General features: G+C 34.8%; 1 protein-coding gene across 1 annotated transcript; it reads left to right on the top strand.

The window, feature by feature from the left end:
• Window positions 1-12,139: 12,139 nt before the first annotated feature.
• Window positions 12,140-18,390, top strand: LOC142229647 (uncharacterized). Its single transcript, XM_075300230.1, has 2 exons — window positions 12,140-12,996; window positions 17,591-18,390. The coding sequence occupies exons 1-2, from the start codon at window positions 12,185-12,187 to the stop codon at window positions 18,144-18,146; spliced, it is 1,368 nt and encodes a 455-aa protein (XP_075156345.1). The 5' UTR covers window positions 12,140-12,184; the 3' UTR covers window positions 18,147-18,390.
• Window positions 18,391-19,493: the final 1,103 nt, after the last annotated feature.

Consider the following 19,493-nt stretch of genomic DNA (forward strand, 5'->3'; position numbering starts at 1 on the left):
ATATGGGCAAAAGAAGTTTTTCATATAAAAATTTCAATTTTTTTAGGTTTTGGGTGGATTTTTTAATTTTTTGAGGGTGGTCACGAATTAAAGTCCTTCTCGCTCGAGGACGCATATTTAAGGAGATATGGGCAAAAGAAGTTTTTCATATAAAAATTTCAATTTTTTTTAGGTTTTGGGTGGATTTTTCAATTTTTTGGGGGTGGTCACGAATTAATGTCCTTTTCGCTTTAGGACGCATATTTAAGGAGATATGGGCAAAAGAAGTTTTTCATATCAAAATTTAAATTTTTTTAGGTTTTGGGTGGATTTTTCACTTTTTTGAGGGTGGTCACGAATTAAAGTCCTTTTCGCTCTAGGACGCTTAGTTTAGGAGATATGGGCAAAAGAAGTTTTTCATATAAAAATTTCAATTTTTTTAGGTTTTGGGTGGATTTTTTAATTTTTTGAGGGTGGTCACGAATTAAAGTCCTATTCGCTCTAGAACGCATATTTAAGGAGATATGGGCAAAATAAGTTTTTCATATAAAAATTTCAATTTTTTTAGGTTTTGGGTGGATTTTGCAATTTTTTGAGGGTGGTCACGAATTAAAGTCCTTTTCGCTCTAGGACGCATATTTAGGAGATATGGGCAAAAGAAGTTTTTAATATAAAAATTTCAATTTTTTTAGGTTTTGGGTGGATTTTTCAACTTTTTGGGAGTGGTCACGAATTAAAGTCCTTTTCGCTCTAGGACGCATATTTAAGGAGATATGGGCAACAGAAGTTTTTCATATAAAAATTTCATTTTTTTTAGGTTTTGGGTGGATTTTTCAATTTTTTGGGGGTGGTCACGAATTAAAGTCCTTTTGCTCTAGGACGCATATTTAAGGAGATATGGGCAAAAGAAGGTTTTCATATAAAAATTTAAATTTTTTTAGGTTTTGAGTAGATTTTTCAATTTTTTGGGGGTGGTCACGAATTAAAGTCCTATTCGCTCTAGGACGCATATTTAAGGAGATATGGGCAAAAGAAGTTTTTCATATAAAAATTTCAATTTTTTTAGGTTTTGGGTGGATTTTTCAATTTTTTGGGGGTGGTCACGAATTAAAGTCCTTTTCGCTCTAGGACGCTTAGTTAAGGAGATATGGGCAAAAGAAGTTTTTCATATAAAAATGTCAATTTTTTTAGGTTTTGGGTGGATTTTTCAATTTTTTGGGGGTGGTCACGAATTAAAGTCCTTTTCGCTCTAGGACGCATATTTAAGGAGATATGGACAAAAGAAGTTTTTCATATAAAAATTTCAATTTTATTAGGTTTTGGGTGGATTTTTCAATTTTTTGGGGGTGGTCACGAATTAAAGTCCTTTTCGCTCTAGGACGCATATTTAAGGAGATATGGGCAAAAGAAGTTTTTCATATAAAAATTTCAATTTTTTTAGGATTTGGGTGGATTTTTAAATTTTTTGGGGGTGGTCACGAATTAGAGTCCTTTTCGCTCTAGGACGCTTAGTTTAGGAGATATGGGCAAAAGAAGTTTTTCATATAAAAATGTCAATTTTTTTAGGTTTTGTGTGGATTTTTAAATTTTTTGAGGGTGGTCACGAATTAAAGTACTTTTCGCTCTAGGACGCATATTTAAGGAGATATGGACAAAAGAAGTTTTTCATATAAAAATTTCAATTTTATTAGGTTTTGGGTGGATTTTTCAACTTTTTGGGGGTGGTCACGAATTAAAGTCCTTTTCGCTCTAGGACGCATATTTAAGGAGATATGGGCAAAAGAAGTTTTTCATATAAAAATTTCATTTTTTTTAGGTTTTGGGTGGATTTTTCACTTTTTTGGGGGTGGTCACGAATTAAAGTCCTTTTCGCTCTAGGACGCATATTTAAGGATATATGGGCAAAAGAAGTTTTTCATATAAAAATTTAAATTTTTTTAGGTTTTGGGTGGATTTTGCAATTTTTTGAGGGTGGTCACGAATTAAAGTCCTGTTCGCTCTAGGACGCATATTTAAGAAGATATGGGCAAAAGAAGTTTTTCATATAAAAATTTATATTTTTTTGGGTTTTGGGTGGATTTTGCAATTTTTTGAGGGTGGTCACGAATTAAAGTCCTTTTCGCTCTAGGACGCTTAGTTTAGGAGATATGGGCAAAATAAGTTTTTTATATAAAAATTTCATTTTTTAGGTTTTGGGTGGATTTTTCAATTTTTTCGAGGGTGGTCACGAATTAAAGTCCTCTTCGCTCTAGGACGCATAACAAATAGGAAATTCAAACGACTTTTTTGAATTTCAGACAGTCGGCCATGATTCGCAAAGCATACATCTTCTAGTATCCTTTGTGCTTTACATCTATTGACATCGGGATGAGCCAGATGTTCTTTATTCATGCTGGAATTTGATTCATTGATTTTGTAGCTTCCTCTATCCTGATATGTTGAACGTCGTATATTTGCTATCAAATCCATACGATGACATTGAAAATGTCCATGTTGGTATTGCAACAATATATCCTCTCCTGCATCCGGTTCAATGGTTAATCGATCACATTTAAAATCTTTTAGATGTTGTAGGAAACATGAGAGATTTTTGATTTTAAACTCGGAACTACACGAATGAAGATAATCTTGCAACCCATTCAAGTCTACAAGAACGACGGTACCATCGCGATTCCAGCGGAAGAAATCATACATTTCCATATTTACAATCAGCCACAGTTTATAAGTAACGTGACTTTTTACACTCGCGTAGTTTTTCTAAAATACGTTTTTAAAAGAGTACGGCATTGCCAATTGGGATTTTTTTTTCAACAATTTCGTGTTGACAACATTGTTGAATTTTCTTGCGCAGTTAATAGTCGAAATGTATAAGTGGCGAAGCATTGATGGATTATTTATTCATACAAACATTACTCAATAAACACAAACGTTTGAAAAATACTAAAATGAAATAATTTTGCAAACATTTTTTCAAAGGATTAGGGTAATATTCAAGTTGAGAAATTGTTGAGAAAATCGCGTTCTCAACAAAAAACAGACATTACCCTCAACAGTAAAATTCAACACATCAGCAGTAATTTCTCAATTGTATTCCCCAAATTGCAATGCATCGCAACTTAATAATTTCTCAAACAGTTTTCAATGTGAGACAAATTAAAAATTAATATTGTTGCGAATATTTTCTAACCACAATTTGTATGAAATTCAATCCCATTTCTAACTGAAAGTCAACGCTAAATTTCTAGGGATTTTGTATAATTTATTAATTTTTTTTTCGGTAAAAAATAGAATAGTATTAAAAATAACATTAATAATATATAAAAATAATAATATAATACCAAAACATAATTATCTTATTTAACTATTAATAAATAAAACTATCAATACAACTTTAAGGGCCAGTTTCTCAATGTCTTGTTATTATTTATCGTGTCGATAAAACAGCTGATCCCATACAAAAATTTTACTAACCGGAGGTCTATCCACCGGTTAAAATTAATCGGAGGATGAGAAACTGGCCATAAATATCTTAAACATGTTTACATGTGTAATTCGATTTCCGCCATAATGTTGGTGCCACATAACTATTAATTAATTAATTAATTATTAATTAATATGCTGGCAGTTTGAAATAATTACTATCGAGGAACTTGCTGGCCTGCGTGTTGTAATAGATTCCAGCAAGAGCAATTCACAAAATAAGAAACTGATGACGGGATGTAAATTGATGTAATGCACATTTTCATCCAGAAGTTCTTGATATGGAAATTGTTGCACTTTGAAAGTTTTCTGGAAACTTTTCCTTGTTGTTTCTTTCATCATTTTTTCATCGGCCAACATCTTCCAAGAATATAGCATCCAATGATTTTAGTTTTCTGCAAAACAATCGAGTTTAGTGATTTCCATTAAGTTTTCATTTCACTTTTTATTTTGACTTACCAATTATAGTTAGCTTTTTGGATTAATTCCAGTCTATTGTCCAAAATATTTCGTATTTTTGTATTTCTTCCAACTGACCCACAAAATTCGATTTCCTCAAGAACGTTGGTGTCATTAAAATTCCGGCAATTTGCAACTAACGTGCTGGCCAGAGAGTTAGAATAAATTTCTAGCAATATGAATTCACAAAATAACAAATTGAACCGATGATGCGATGTAAATTAAACTATCGATGTGATTTATCATCCAGTTGGTATGGGAAAGCATAACCAGCCTCTTAATTTTTCCAAGCAGCAGCATCCAAAGATTTTAGTTGTCAGCAAAAAGATTTGAGTTTAGTGACTTCCTTAAAGTTTTCATTTCGTGTTTTATTTTTACTTACCAATTACTATAAAATATTGTTACGAATTTGATAATTATAGATATAAGTTTATTTAAATTAGTTTCCGTTAATTTAACATTTCAAATTGTAACGATAAAATTTCGCTATCATTTGTTGGAATCATCTATTAATTTTCTAATATTTTCCTGTATTTCTTTTATGTTCTTTTGTTTGCTTACCGAAATGTTAGTTCTTACTCTCTCATAGAATAGCAACCCCTTTCCTTTGTTATTCTGCATTCTCATTTCATTGTCTATTGTCATTGTTGTTGTAGTAATGCGAGCATATATCTATGTGAGTGTGTATGTGTTTGGCAGCCACCAGACGAATAACTTAATGGTCGTAGATCCTTCTAGCATTGTCTAAGAATGTTCTGGCGTTGCCAGAATATTGTGGTGCTACCAGAATGTTCTCGTATTGCCATACCGTCATATATAAAAGCGCTCGCATACTGCTAACGAGTCAGTCTTAATTAAAGCGTCAAACGAATAACTTCAGTGTGAACGAATTGTAAAGTGTGAAGTCATAGTAAATAAATTGTAGATTGTCGTTATTTAAAAGAACTGTGTTTTAATTGTCGGGTAATTAAAAACGCCTAAATATAAAAACGTAACAGTTGGTGTCGGAAGTGAAATAACGAAAAAAAATCTACAATGAAGTTTAATGAGCTTCGTGTGGAAGACTTAAAAAAGGAATTGAGCAAACTGGAGCTGCCGACAACAGGCAATAAGGCCCAGCTTCAAAAGCGTCTACTGGAAGAGTTTGAACGGCGTAATATGGGCATTGCGACGCATGAGTTTGATTATAAGGAAAACATTGATGAATCAATACTCGTCAATACAAGCAGTGTAGAAACTCCATCTGTGGCTTCGAGTGTTGTGGATTACACATCAATGCTCAATGTTTTGAGCAAAATGATGGAAGAAAATTCTAGAAAAATGGAAGAAAATTCTAGAAAAATGGAAGAAAACGCTCTAAAAATGCAAGAAAATTCTAGAAAAATGATGGAAGAAAATTCTCTTCTATTGGTGGAGAAATTTGACGAAAATTCTAGAATTCTTAATGAAAAGTTACAACAACTATCGGAAGTTATGGAGAAACGCGTAGACCACATTGAAAGTCAAATTGTGGAATTGGATAAGAAATTTGTGGTTCACGATGAAAAATGTCTACACCTTGAGAAAAAAATGTCAGAACTAGAAATGAAAGGTGCTCCAGTGCGCGTAATCGAGGGCCCAAAAATCAAAACTCCTGTTTTTGATGGCTCATCTTCATTTGATGTTTTCAAATTCCAATTTGAGAAGGTGGCATCCAGAAACATGTGGAATGACAACGACAGAGCAATTGAACTTCTGTTGGCATTGAAGGGTAATGCTGCCGATGTAATACAAAGTATCCCAACTTCTTCCAGAAATAACTATAAGGAAGTAATAGCTGCGCTACAACGCAAGTACGGTGGAGAACATAAGCAAGACATCTTCAGAATGGAATTAAGAGGAAGAGTCCAGAAATCAAATGAGACTCTACAAGATTTTGCAACAGAAGTTGAGCGGTTGGTACTATTGGCATACCCAGGAGAGAGTCACCCACTTGTGGACCGCATCAAAATTGAGACCTTTGTGAATGGCATTCGAGACCCAGACATAAAATGTGCAACATATGCGTCACAAAAAGCTACATTTGTGGAAACTGTAACATTTGCCCTTACACAAGAGACAGCGAGGGTACTAGCACGTCCTCAAATTCACAAAGTACGCAAGGTGGAGACCGAGAATGACGAATCAAATTCCGTGATTGATTCAGTGAAAGAAGCCGTTAAGCAGGCAATGCAAGAAATGAAGCAAGAGGCAAATAAATCCCGGATCAAATGCTATAACTGTGATAAGCCGGGACATCTAGCTCGAGAATGCAAAGTACGACGCAAACGGTCAAGGTCCACATCACCATCTCCATTAAACAATAGCCATAAGAAGGTGACCCCACTGTCAAGTGAGTCACCTTTAAACTAAATCGAGCTAGTTCAGCGGGGCAAGAACTGGCTCCCACAGACGATGGCCCCACCATCTCCATAGCAATAGTTCAACAGAAAAATAACAATTTAACTATTGCGGGTGTTATTAATGGCGACAAGCGTACTTTGACGTTGGATACTGGTGCATCAAAGTCTATCATTAGATCTGATTTAGTAAAAGGAAAAGTTACACCACTGATTGGAGTCAAGCTACGCACGGCTACAGGGGAACCCGCAACCGTATATGGAAAGGTCGCCGTAAAATTAACTATTGCTAACAAATCCGTTACTTATGATTTCATTGTGGCCGATATAGTAGACGAAGTTATAATTGGAGCGGATTTCATGATTGCTTTTGGCCTCAATCTGGATATGAAGCGTCGTGTAATGACATGGTGCGATGCCGAAATAACGGTAAACGTGGGATACGACGAGAATACACCTGTCAGACGTTTGACAACGAGCCAGTCAGAGTCTATACCACCGAATGCCGAAGCAATTATATGGGTTTCTATGAATGGAGATTGTGAAGTCGGCCAATTGTGGGTTGTTGAACCAGCAGAAAACAAAATCAACAACATCTTGATAGCAAATGCCCTGGTAACAACGAACGAAGAGAGACTAATACCAGTTCGTGTCTTGAACTTGTCTGACAATCATGAGCAAATTGTAAAATTTTCTGACATTGGCAAATGTACACCAGCCGAGGCAATAGTCAATTTGGAAGGCAACTCATCAAAGACACATGGAGCAGTGAGAAAACATCTAGAAGGGTATTTCGAGGCTTGGACACGTCATCTATCGCCGTCAGAGAGAAATAAAGCCAAGCAATTGTTGTGGAAAAACGCCTCTGCTTTTGCTTCTGAAAAGGGAAATCAAGGAAGAACATCTGTAGTGAAACATGAAATTAAAACCGCAGAAGAAAGGCCCATAAAACAGGCACCACGAACTGTTCCCCTGGCAAAAAGAGACGAAGTTCAAAAGCTCATAAAGGAAATGGCGGAGAGTGGAGTGATCGAGCCATCATCAAGTCCTTGGTGTTCCCCAGTTGTGCTGGTCAAAAAGAAAGATGGAAGTACCCGATTCTGCGTGGACTACAGAAAACTGAATGATGTCACCAAAAAGGACAGTTATCCGCTTCCACGCATTGATGACACGTTGGACACACTAGCCGGAACAACATGGTTTTCTACGCTTGATTTGCAGAGTGGATATTGGCAAGTAGAGATCGCCGAGAAAGACAAGGAAAAGACGGCTTTTGGCGTTAATGGCGGTCTCTGGCAATTCAATGTAATGCCGTTCGGGCTCTGCAACGCTCCGGCTACCTTCGAAAGATTGATGGAGCGGGTACTGAAGGGGTTGCACTGGAAGTCGTGCTTGATATACTTGGACGACATCATAGTGATGGGCAAAACATTTGACGAGCACCTTAAGAACTTGAAAGACGTTATCCAGCAATTGTCAGCCGTTGGTCTACGCCTTAACGCAAAGAAATGCTCCCTTTTCCAGCGGGAAGTTAAATACTTGGGTCATCATGTGACTGCAGAGGGCATATCCACCGATGAAGACAAAATCCAAGCTGTCAGAGATTGGCCACGACCCCGAAATCTCCACGAATAAAGAAGTTTCCTTGGGTTATGTACATATTACCGACGATTCGTCCCAAACTTCGCCAGCATCGCCGCTAGTCTCCATAAATTGACGCAAAAAGGTCAGAAGTTCCAGTGGAACAGGAGGATTCATTCCAACATTTAAAAGAACTTTTATGTTCAGCTCCTGTTCTAGCGTATCCTATTCCGGGCGAAAAATTTGTTTTGGATACAGATGCTAGCGCGCATGGTATTGGAGGTGTGCTATCCCAACAGATAGACGGCAAGGAGAAGGTCATCGGATATTTCAGCCGAACGTTGTCCAAGCCCGAAAAGAACTACTGTGTAACGCGACGAGAGCTGCTAGCCGTCATAGAGAGTGTAAAACACTATCATAAATATTTGTATGGACAACACTTCTTGCTCAGGACTGATCACTCAGCTCTACGATGGTTGCTCCAAATCAAGAATCCGGAAGCTCAACTGGCACGTTGGATCGAGAGGCTCCAAAGCTATGATTTCAGTATCGAGCATAGAAAAGGTGGAAAACACGGTAACGCTGACGCTTTGTCACGTCGACCTTGCAGTATAGAATGCAAGCACTGCTCGAAAGCTGAACATAAGGAGGAGATTGTTGATATTCGGCTGTTACACATCGAATCTGGAGTGGACTGGCCAACAGAACAGCGTAAAGATCCCATTTTGAACAAAATTATTTCGGCAAAGGAAGAGAACAAGAAGCCCAGTAAGAAAGACATAGCAGCCGAAAGTCCGCTTATCAAATCATACTGGGCTCAATGGGTTAGTTTAGTTCTAGTCAATGGATCCCTGCAACGTAAATGGGAAAGCGAAGATGGCAAGAGCAGCCGAAATTTGATCATCGTTCCAGATTCCAAAATAAGAGACGTTTTGGCGGAGTTCCATAATGGTCCCAGTGGAGGTCATCTGGGAATAACCAAAACCGCCGAGAAAGTGAAGCAACGATTCTACTGGGTTGGATGCCAGAAATCAATTGCTGAATGGGTAGCCAATTGCTAGAAGTGCATGAAGGCGAAAGGTCCAACAAGGAAAAGTCGAGGATCCCCGTTTGAAAGAATAGCAATGGACGTGGCAGGCCCTTTCCCAGTAAGTGATTCTGGAAACCGTTATGTCCTTGTGGTCATGGATTACTTCAGCAAATGGCCGGAGGTGTATGCAATTCCAAACCAAGAGGCAAAAACGATTGTGGATGTGGTCAACAAAAACTGGATATGTCGCTACGGTGTGCCGTCCGAGATTCACTCAGACCAGGGAAGAAATTTTGAATCGGCCATATTCAAAGAGATGTGTGAATCCCTTGGTATCAAGAAAACGAGGACTACGCCATTACATCCACAATCCGATGGCATGGTAGAAAGGTTTAATCGCACTCTGGAGGAACATCTTCGAAAAGTAGTGGACAACGGCCAGAGGGACTGGGACGAGCATATACCAAAGTTTTTGCTGTCGTATAGATCTGCCATTCATGATTCCACCTCTCGAACACCGGCCAATGTTCTATTCGGAACTGAGTTGAAGTTGCCTGGAGATCTGATATTCGGCGCTAAACCTAATGAGCTCGCCATGGAAGAAAACAGAAACGACATCTCAAACACTTTCGGTGAAGTTCACGAATCAGTGCGCAACAAAATAAAAATGGTCAGCAACAGAATGAAGGCGAGATACGATCGTGCTGTAAATACTGAGGGCTTCCAAGAAGAAGAATTGGTTCTGCTATTTAACCCGCAACGAAAGAAAGGATTGTGTCCTAAACTGCAAACACAGTGGGAAGGCCCATACAAAGTCATCAAGAAGATCAATGATGTTGTATACCGGATTCAGAAGGACGACAGCCCTAGATCAAAGATGAACGTTGTACATCTGGAACGATTGGCTCCTTACGGAACAGGTTCTGTGCCTGTTCGGGACGAACAGGCTTAAGCGGGAGGCAGTGTTACGAATTTGATAATTATAGATATAAGTTTATTTAAATTAGTTTCCGTTAATTTAAAATTTCAAATTGTAACGATAAAATTTCGCTATCACTTGTTGGAATCATCTATTCATTTTCTAGTATTTTCCTGAATTTCTTTTATGTTCTTTTGTTTGCTTACCGAAATGTTAGTTCTTACTCTCTCATAGAATAGCAACCCCTTTGCTTTGTTATTCTGCATTCTCATTTCATTGTCTATTGTCATTGTTGTTGTAGTAATGCGAGCATATATCTATGTGAGTGTGTATGTGTTTGCCAGCCACCAGACGAATAACTTAATGGTCGTAGATCCTTCTAGCATTGTCTAAGAATGTTCTGGCGTTGCCAGAATATTGTGGTGCTACCAGAATGTTCTCGTATTGCCATACTGTCATATATAAAAGCGCTCGCATACTGCTAACGAGTCAGTCTTAATTAAAGCGTCAAACGAATAACTTCAGTGTGAAAGAATTGTAAAGTGTGAAGTCATAGTAAATAAATTGTAGATTGTCGTTATTTAAAAGAACTGTGTTTTAATTGTCGGGTAATTAAAAACGCCTAAATATAAAAACGTAACAATATTTTAAGAAATTTCAGTTGATTATCAAAAAATTTCCACATTTTTTTATTTCTTCCACGAACTTCGTTGCACAAAGTAGTATTGAAAACCATGTGGTTTTTTCGTTGCATTTCATGGTAGTGTTTTGTCAAAGTTTTCTCCAATTACCTTCAACACATTTTCAAAGTTTTCGTCAATATTTTGGCGGTTTGGAAGTGATCCGCAAACAATTTGAAAATGTATTGAAGATGACTTGTTTCAAGTCAAATTGAATTTATGTTGAAAATGATATTTATCCTCAAACTGAAAATGTGTTGTATTTGAAAAACGCTCATCCTGTGTTTATTGGGTAGGGTTGTTCGCGTATTTTAGATTTTAATGATTTAAGGTGGGTATTAAGTTCGAGTTTTACCGCTAAAATCGCCATTTTTCACGATTACTTTGCTTTTATAATCCATTTTAAAGAATAGAAACTTTATGAAAAGTTGCTTTGGGCTATTCCCCATATAAAATTATTGCTGTAATTTGCATCAAAGAGGTATAATTTTATACTTTTTTTTACTGATTTATTTTTGATTTTAGCGGCTAAACTCGAATTAAACTCGACCACATTGCAAAAAAAGACAAAGTGCCCCAAATGGGTACAAGTTTTCTGCATTTTTTGGTTTTGTATGGGAAATCGAACATTGTACCGGCCTATAGCGAGGAATTTAAATTATAAGGTTAGTACTATGTTCGGTTTTTTCACCAAAACACTAAATTACAAGTACAAATATAATTATGAAGACGGTTATATTGTGATCGAGTCTTGCCAAATAATGGATGGAAAAGATCCAAGGATTTGATTGCAAATAATTTTATATTTCTAAATTAGTTCATTAAAAAAGTAACCGTGAAAACAAGCTGGTTTTCAGCTTGAAAACTGAACATAGTACTCAGCTATACAGAAAAAAATACCTTGCAACATCAAAACTTGTGGTGCGGTATGGGTTACATATGGATTTAACAGGATGCAAATCCGAAAACTCATTTTCGTATCGCACTCGAAAAAGTCTATCATAGATAATATAAATCAAAAAAAAAAATTGTTTCATCTTATGCGCTTTACAGACTATCAGTTATTCCGGACGGAATGTCGGTGTTTGTAAAGAATTTTACAATGTGTCGGATCGATACGACTTGTCTGCGATGACTACATACTCGGTAAATGTGTTATCGATCCCGTAAACGTGCAGCAGTATCGATTATGCCTTCGGACATAACTTATAATGTGCACAATATGTGGGATATGTTCGACACGAGCACTGTCGTCCGGAATAACTGATAGTCTGTAAAGCGCATTATACAGTGAGCATTATATGTTTCATATAACTTAAATTAAATATAACTAAATTTCAAGCTTAAGTATAATAAATATATACTTACTTAGTATGTTTCATATCGTTTCACAATTTATTTCAAATTGGTATACAACTTGTTTTTGCTGACTGTATATTCTTAAATAAAAAGCTAGACAACGCGAACAAGCCCAGCGTTTGTAAGAATAAATAACCCTTAAATGCAGCGCCACCTATATATTTCGACTATTAACTACTCAAGCAATTCCTACAGTGTTGTCAACCCGAAATTGTTAAAAAAAAAATCCAAATTGGCAATGCCGTACTCTTTTATAAACGTATTTTAGAAAAACTACGCGAGCGTAAATAGTCACTTTGTTCATAAATTTTCTGTAAAAATGGAAGAAATTGATTTAAGAGATTTGGTTCCACAATACACGCTTTCACGCTACGACATTATGCAGTTTCCATTTCCTTATAAACTGTGGCTGATTGTAAATATGGAATCGTATGATTTCTTCCGCTGGAATCGCGATGGTACCGTTGTTCTTGTAGACTTGAATGGGTTGGAAGATTATCTTCATACGTGTAGTTCCGTGTTTAAAATTAAAAATCTCTCATGTTTCCTACAACATCTGGAAGATTTTAAATTTGATCGATTAACCATTGAACCGGATGCAGGAGAGGATATATTATTGCAATATCAACATGGACATTTTCAACGTCATCGTATGGATTTGTTAGCAAATATTCGACGTTCAACATATCAGGATATAGGAAGCTACAAAATCAATGAATCAAATTCCAGTATGAATAAAGAACATCTGGCTCATCCCGATGTCAATAGATGTAAAGCACAAAGGATACTAGATGATGTATGTTTTGCGAATCATGGCCGACTGTCTGAAATTCAAAAAAGTCGTTTGAATTTCCTACTTGTTATGAACTTTGAAAATGAGACTAATTTACTAAATGAGAAACTAATGGTATCGCATAAATCAGCTAACATCTCGGAAGATGATAATATTATTGAATTATCAGCTGATCTCTTTGAGAATCCTGTTGACTCTGTTTTAAATATAAATAATCCAGAGTATGCTGGCTATTACGGTATCAATGATAAACAGAAGTTGGGTAATTTTTTCGGAGCATATTTACCAATGTATGATGGGGTCACCACTGATATATGCAAGGAAGACAAGTTTAACAGGTGAGAGCAAAAATATAAGGAAATTGTTTCATTTACCATGATTATATCCCTATTGTACCGTTTGAAATTTTGTTTTTTTAGTGTAGAGTGTATTATTTTACAGAATCGTTTATTTGTACAGTTCAATATATAGGCTCCACATGTATGATTCAACATATTAGGACAATTTCGGTATAAAGTCAATTCGAAGTTTACTCAAATTTAGGAGATTGTCATAATCATGACTTCGAATTTACTTCATTGCAAGCAATGTAGTGGCCGAAACGCATTGAAAACAAGTAAGGAAAGTCTAAAGTCGGGCGGGGCCGACTATATTATACCCTGCATATCCCATCCGTCAAATGTGTTGGGGGCTATATGTAAAGGTTTGTCCCAAATACATACATTTAAATATCACTCGATCTGGACAGAATTTGATAGACTTCTACAAAATCTATAGACTCAAAATTTAAGTCGGCTAATGCACTAAGGTGGAACACAATGTTGTTAAAAAAAATATGGGAAACATTTAAATCTGAAGCAATTTTAAGGAAACTTCGCAAAAGTTTATTTATGATTTATCGCTCGATATATATGTATTAGAAGTTTAGGAAAATTAGAGTCATTTTTACAACTTTTCGACTAAGCAGGTGTTATTTTACAAGGAAAATGTAGGTATTTTGACCATTTTTGTCGAAATCAGAAAAACAAATAAATGGGAGCAATATCTAATTTTAAACCGATTTCAACCAAATTTGAAACGAACGATATATATGGGAGCTATATCTAAATCTGAACCGATTTCAATAAAATTAAAATAAAAACTCCTAGTGCAAAATTTCAACCAAATTGTCCAAAAGTCCATATCGGGCGAAGGATATGTATGGGAGCTATATCTAAATCTGAACCGATTTCAATAAAATTTGGCACACTTGACTATAGTACTAATTGTTCTTCTTGTGCAAAATTTTAAGCAAATTAGGGTAAAACTCTGGCTTCTGGGGCCATATAAGTCCATATCGGGCGAAATATATATATGGGAGCTATATCTAAATCTGAACCGATTTCTTCCAAAATCATTACGGTTCTATTCTGAGCCAAAACACATACTTGTGCCAAATTTGAAGTCGATTGGACTAAAACTGCGATCTAGTCTTTGATTACAAAAATGTGTTCACGGACACACGGACATGGCTATATCGACTCAGGAGACTACCCTGAGCATTTTTGCTAAAGACACCATGTGTCTAGAAGCCCCTCTATCCTCAATGTGCCATTGTTTGTGGCGTCAATCGACATTTTTGAAAATTGCGATTGGCACTATCGAGAGATTAATAATAATTCTTTATGGTCGTAGTTGTGTGGTACATATCGACTATAAGGCGGCGATACGTGTCACTCATGCAACGAAAACATTCTTTTTGTTACGGTAGAAGTCTTGGGGCCTTGTTATCTCACGAAGAAGTGATAACAATTGACCACCGAGGTCTCGTGTTTTAATAACTTTTACAACTTCCAACTTTACGGAGACGTGAAAAATAAGATTCAACAGTCTTGCATCCATTCAAGACATAATCCCTGAAGCTATCAATGACATATGGAAGCCCCTTTTGTGATTTCGGTATGCAAATTTTCATAAAAAGTTATAGAGCCCGTAGTTGTGTTGGTCATCTGGCTGATTGTTTTCCATTTTTAACAGCATTCATTCCACTTTATTATGAGATAAGCATACGGCAATTTTCATCTCAATACAATGAAGATTTAAAATGAATATGAAACTAATCTATGTTCTAAGTTGTGGCTTAACCACATCAATATTTAAATTAGTATCAGTTAGATTATGTCAATTAGATGATGAAATCTGTAATTCCTAGACGACCTTAAAGGTTCATTTAATCTTATCATAGATATTAATTCTGAGCATGGAATATCAAATCTAATTATATTGGAATATAGCACGAATTATATATGAGGCACATTCAAGACATGTTTTATGAACGTAACTTTTTTTATTTTATGTTATATGTACATGTGAAAAAGCTTATTTATTAATTTATCAACGCTATTTATACCCTTCACCACTACTGTGGTACAGGGTATAATAAGTTTGTGCATTTGTATGTAACGCCAAGAAGGAAAAGTCTGAGACCCATCGTTTAGTAACATATACCGATCGTCTTAGAATTAAATTCTTAGTCGACTTAGCGATGTTCGCAAAGCACAGGTCACAGTTTAAGTCCGATCGTCCTCAAATCTGGCATAGGGTAATTATTTGGGACAAAGACAATCGCTATTGATTTTGGTCAGATTTAGATATAGCTGCCATATATATTTATCCCCGATCTGGTCATAATTGGCGTGTTTATCAACCGATGTTCTTCAAATTCAGTACATCCGAATATTTTATGTGTCTCGAAAAACTTGCAAAATATCAGCCAAATCGGTTCAGATTTATATATAGCTCCCATATATATCCATATATATCGTCCGATTTAGACTATATGACCACAGAGGCCAAAGTTTACTATCGATTTTCGTGAAATTTTGCATAGAGAGTAGAATTGACATTCTAACAATGCTTGGTAAATTTGATTGAAATCGGTTCAGATTTAGATAAAGTTCCCATATACATCTTTCGTCCGATTTGCACTTATATGGCCTCAAAAGCCATGACTTGCTTCAAGCTTTGCACAAGGAGTACGTTTAACAGTATCGGTAAGTGTGCCAAATTTGGTTGAAATCTGTTCAAATTTACATATAGCTCCCATATATAGCTTTCGCCCGATTTACACTCATATGACCACAGAGACCAATTTTGAACTCCGATTTAGTTGAAACTTTGCACAGGGAGTAGAATTAGCATTGTAGCTATGCGTGGTTGAAATCGGTTCAGATTTAGATATAGCTCCCATATATATGTTTTTTCTGATTTCGACAAAAATGGTCAAAATACCAACATTTTCCTTGTAAAATCGCCACTACTTAGTCGAAAAGTTGTAAAAATGACTCTAGTTTTGCTAAACTTCTAATACATATATATCGAGCAATAAATCATAAATAAACTTTTGCGAAGTTTCCTTAAGATTGCTTCAGATTTAAATGTTTTATTTATTTTATTTTATTTTCATTATGTAATTTGAAGCCACATAGCGGCCAATTTATGTAAATTACAATGGACTACTAACCGTGACTAAAGTATAATTGAAGTTGTGACAATGTGAAAATATATGCGAGTAAATGTTTCCCATATTTTTTACTAACATTGTGTTCCACCCTAGTGCATTAGACGACTTAAATTTCGAGTCTATAGATTTTGTAGAAGTCTATCAAATTCTGTCGAGATCGAGTGATATTTAAATGTATGTATTTGGGACAAAACTTTATATATAGCCCCCAACACATTTGACGGATGTGATATGGTATCGACAATTTAGGTCTACAAAGTGGTGCAGGGTATAATATAGTCGACCCCGCCCGACTTTAGACTTTCCTTACTTCTTTTTTTACTAACATTGTGTTTCACCCCAGGGCATTAGCCGATTTAAATTTTAATTCTAAAGTTTTTGTAGAAGTACAAAAAATTTTCTCCATTAAAAGTATTTGTTTCGGGAAATGCAAACCTTTATATAGCTCCCAGCAAATTTGAAGTAGTTGAGATGGTAACACAAATGTTTGTCTACATAGTGGTGAAGGATATAATATAGTCGGCTTCGCCCGACTTTAGACTTTACTTACTTGTTTTTTTTTTTTTTATAACATTTTACATTCACTACCAAAAAAACATCTTATTATGAAACATTTTATAGGATCTATGTTCGGATATCAATGTGAATTCTATTTCCATTATTGACCACAAATCCACTAATGTGAAAATTTCATTTCCTGAATTCTACGGCCAGTTTTTAACTGTTCTGTATCACAAAAAAGATACTAGGATGGAAAACTAAATAATTGAAATCTAGAGACTTGTTAATTCATGTCTTAATTATATATAATAATTTTAATTTTTAGTAAAAGACTAAACTTTTTTAACCGGAAATATATAAATCGCATACATAATTCAATATTCACAACAACTTGTGCTAGTGAATTAATTTCACAAAATGTGCGGTGAATATGGGTAGTAAAAAAAGGTTATGAAGATTAATTTTAATGTGTTAATATAGCGAACCTCTTACTAAAATTGTCCACTTTTGAGAGGTTTCCAGTTTTTAGAAGGTCCAAGAGGTTTTTCTGTATAACGGTTGGTAACGCAGAACTGCAGGTCATTCTTAATTGTAGACATTTACATGTTTAGCCAAGCTGACTACATGATTTTCATTTTAAACGAAATTTGGAGTATATCAATATTATGTTTTTTGTTTTAATTCTTTTATATTATTTAAGTGATTTTTCATTTGTTTACCATATCCGAAAGTCCAACTTATATAACCGTCCTTACTTATTCTAATGTAGAAGAAGATTAATGGTTAGGTTAAAGTGGCAGCTCGATTTAGTTTCAGGCTCACTTAGACCATTCAGTCCATTATGTAGAAGAAACGTATAGTAAATTTTTAAAAATGATTCTCCTTATGTTCACTAATTGGACTATAAATCGCTAAATAAAATTTTACAGTTTATCGAATAACTCTAATGAAACAATGGATTCCAATTATAATTATGAACTTCTTAACCAACAACCATCATGTTCAAATCAAATAGAAATGAATGAGTGTATCGCTGGTCCTGCTATACAAGAATTGCATACAGCATTACCAAATGTAAATTACTCATCTCATGTAAATTACTCATCTGAACTTGAACCAATTTTCAAGATAGAAAATAACCAAGAAAATGCAATATTTATGGAATGTATTCCACAAACTACTGATGATGATGTCGAACTATCCATGGAAGAGTTTATAAAATTCAAAGATCCTTTAGAACTTAATAACGAGAATGGGCCAATTAGCGATCATGTAAAAACTATACAACCCGAAACGGCTAATTCCACAAAAGAGATAAGTGAAAATATGTTAAGTTCTTTAGTAAATGAGCAATATCCACAAATGCCTGTTGATGTTAAATTGGGAATTGAAAATAATTTGTCAAAAGGAAATGATGAAGCAAACTTCCGAAGTTTCTTTAGTCAGTATAGGGCATCTTTAAATGTTTTAAATGAACGTAATTAAAAAAATGCATGATTTTACATTAGAATAATTACTAGCTATTATAGTATATATAGTTTTTCATTGTACTAACATTTGAAAATTTTTGTTTGCAATATCATGGTTTGTAATTTAAACTGTCACATTAAATTTTAATTATGTTTTTGTAATATTCAACATGAAATCTACTATTCATTACATATTGCCATTATTTAAATTTGTGCTTGCCCTAATTTTGCCTAATAACTGTCAATATTGTCTTATTCTTCTATAATGCATTTGAATTTCCAATATTTAATAAATCCATAATATATAAAACAAACTTGTATCTCGTAACTAATATTGTTGTTAATTTTAAGAATTTAGTTTCAGATTTTGTAACAAATATGTAATATCATTAGTGACTAATTTTTATTTATCATTAGCATGGTTTGAAATTTATACTGACCCATTATTTTCTAATCATATTTTTTTATATATTCTACTTAAAATCCACTTTTCATTACATATGGCCACAATTTAAATTTGTGTTTTCCTTAATTCCCTCAGATAATTGTCAATATTTTCATATTATTCTATAATTGTTGCATTTAAATTTCCAATATTTAATATATCCGTATTATATAACACAAACTTGTATAACGTAACAAATATTTCTTTCGTTTTAGGAAATAGTTTCAGATTTTATGACAAATATGTAATTTTATTGTGCCTTATTACTAACTAATTTTGTTAATGTTTCACAATTTTGCCTATTATTATTACTATTATAATTATGACAATAAAAAATATATATACAATAACATTAATCTTCCATGAAAAACATTTACGGCCATTTTTATGTAGCTCCTTTAGGCTTTAACTGCCAGCTAACAGAAAGTAATTTGCAAATATCTTCTTTTCGGTTAACTTTAACTGACAAATTTTCAGCAGTTAAGTTCCTGTTCTGGTATGTGAAATACATAGACAGATTTGTTCATAGTATGGTTTAAAAGTTCGTTAGCCAACGAAGCACTAACGGAGCTTCATGAAAATGGGGGTAAGTCTTGATGGGTAAATAGTCATTTGTATACTACAACCCTCAAATTTTCCATATTTTTGCTGTTATAGCCTAAATTGATTTTTTTTGAAAATTCATGCCATCATTTTAAAAAATATTTGTTTTGTTTTACAGAAGCCTCTATATTGACTTTGTCTGTTTCGCCTTTTCAGCGCACCTTGTGTGCTACGTCTACTAATATTTTTCTCTGAGTTTTTAAATTCAAAAAGTAGTAATTATAAATCCACATTATGCATTCCAATCGACTTGGTCCGAAATTGCATTCATAGAAAAAAGTTTGTTAAAAACAATAGTCGTTGTTTGCTGCCATA

Source organism: Haematobia irritans, chromosome 3, assembly GCF_050003625.1.
Source record: "Haematobia irritans isolate KBUSLIRL chromosome 3, ASM5000362v1, whole genome shotgun sequence".
NCBI classification, from domain to species: Eukaryota; Metazoa; Arthropoda; class Insecta; order Diptera; family Muscidae; genus Haematobia; species Haematobia irritans.

Coding starts and splice junctions, on each gene's coding strand:
- LOC142229647 (XM_075300230.1), top strand. CDS start 12,185: ATGGAAGAAATTGATTTAAGAGATTTGGTTCCACAATACACGCTTTCA. Junction 12,997..17,590: donor AAGGAAGACAAGTTTAACAG/GTGAGAGCAAAA, acceptor AAAATTTTACAG/TTTATCGAATAACTCTAATG.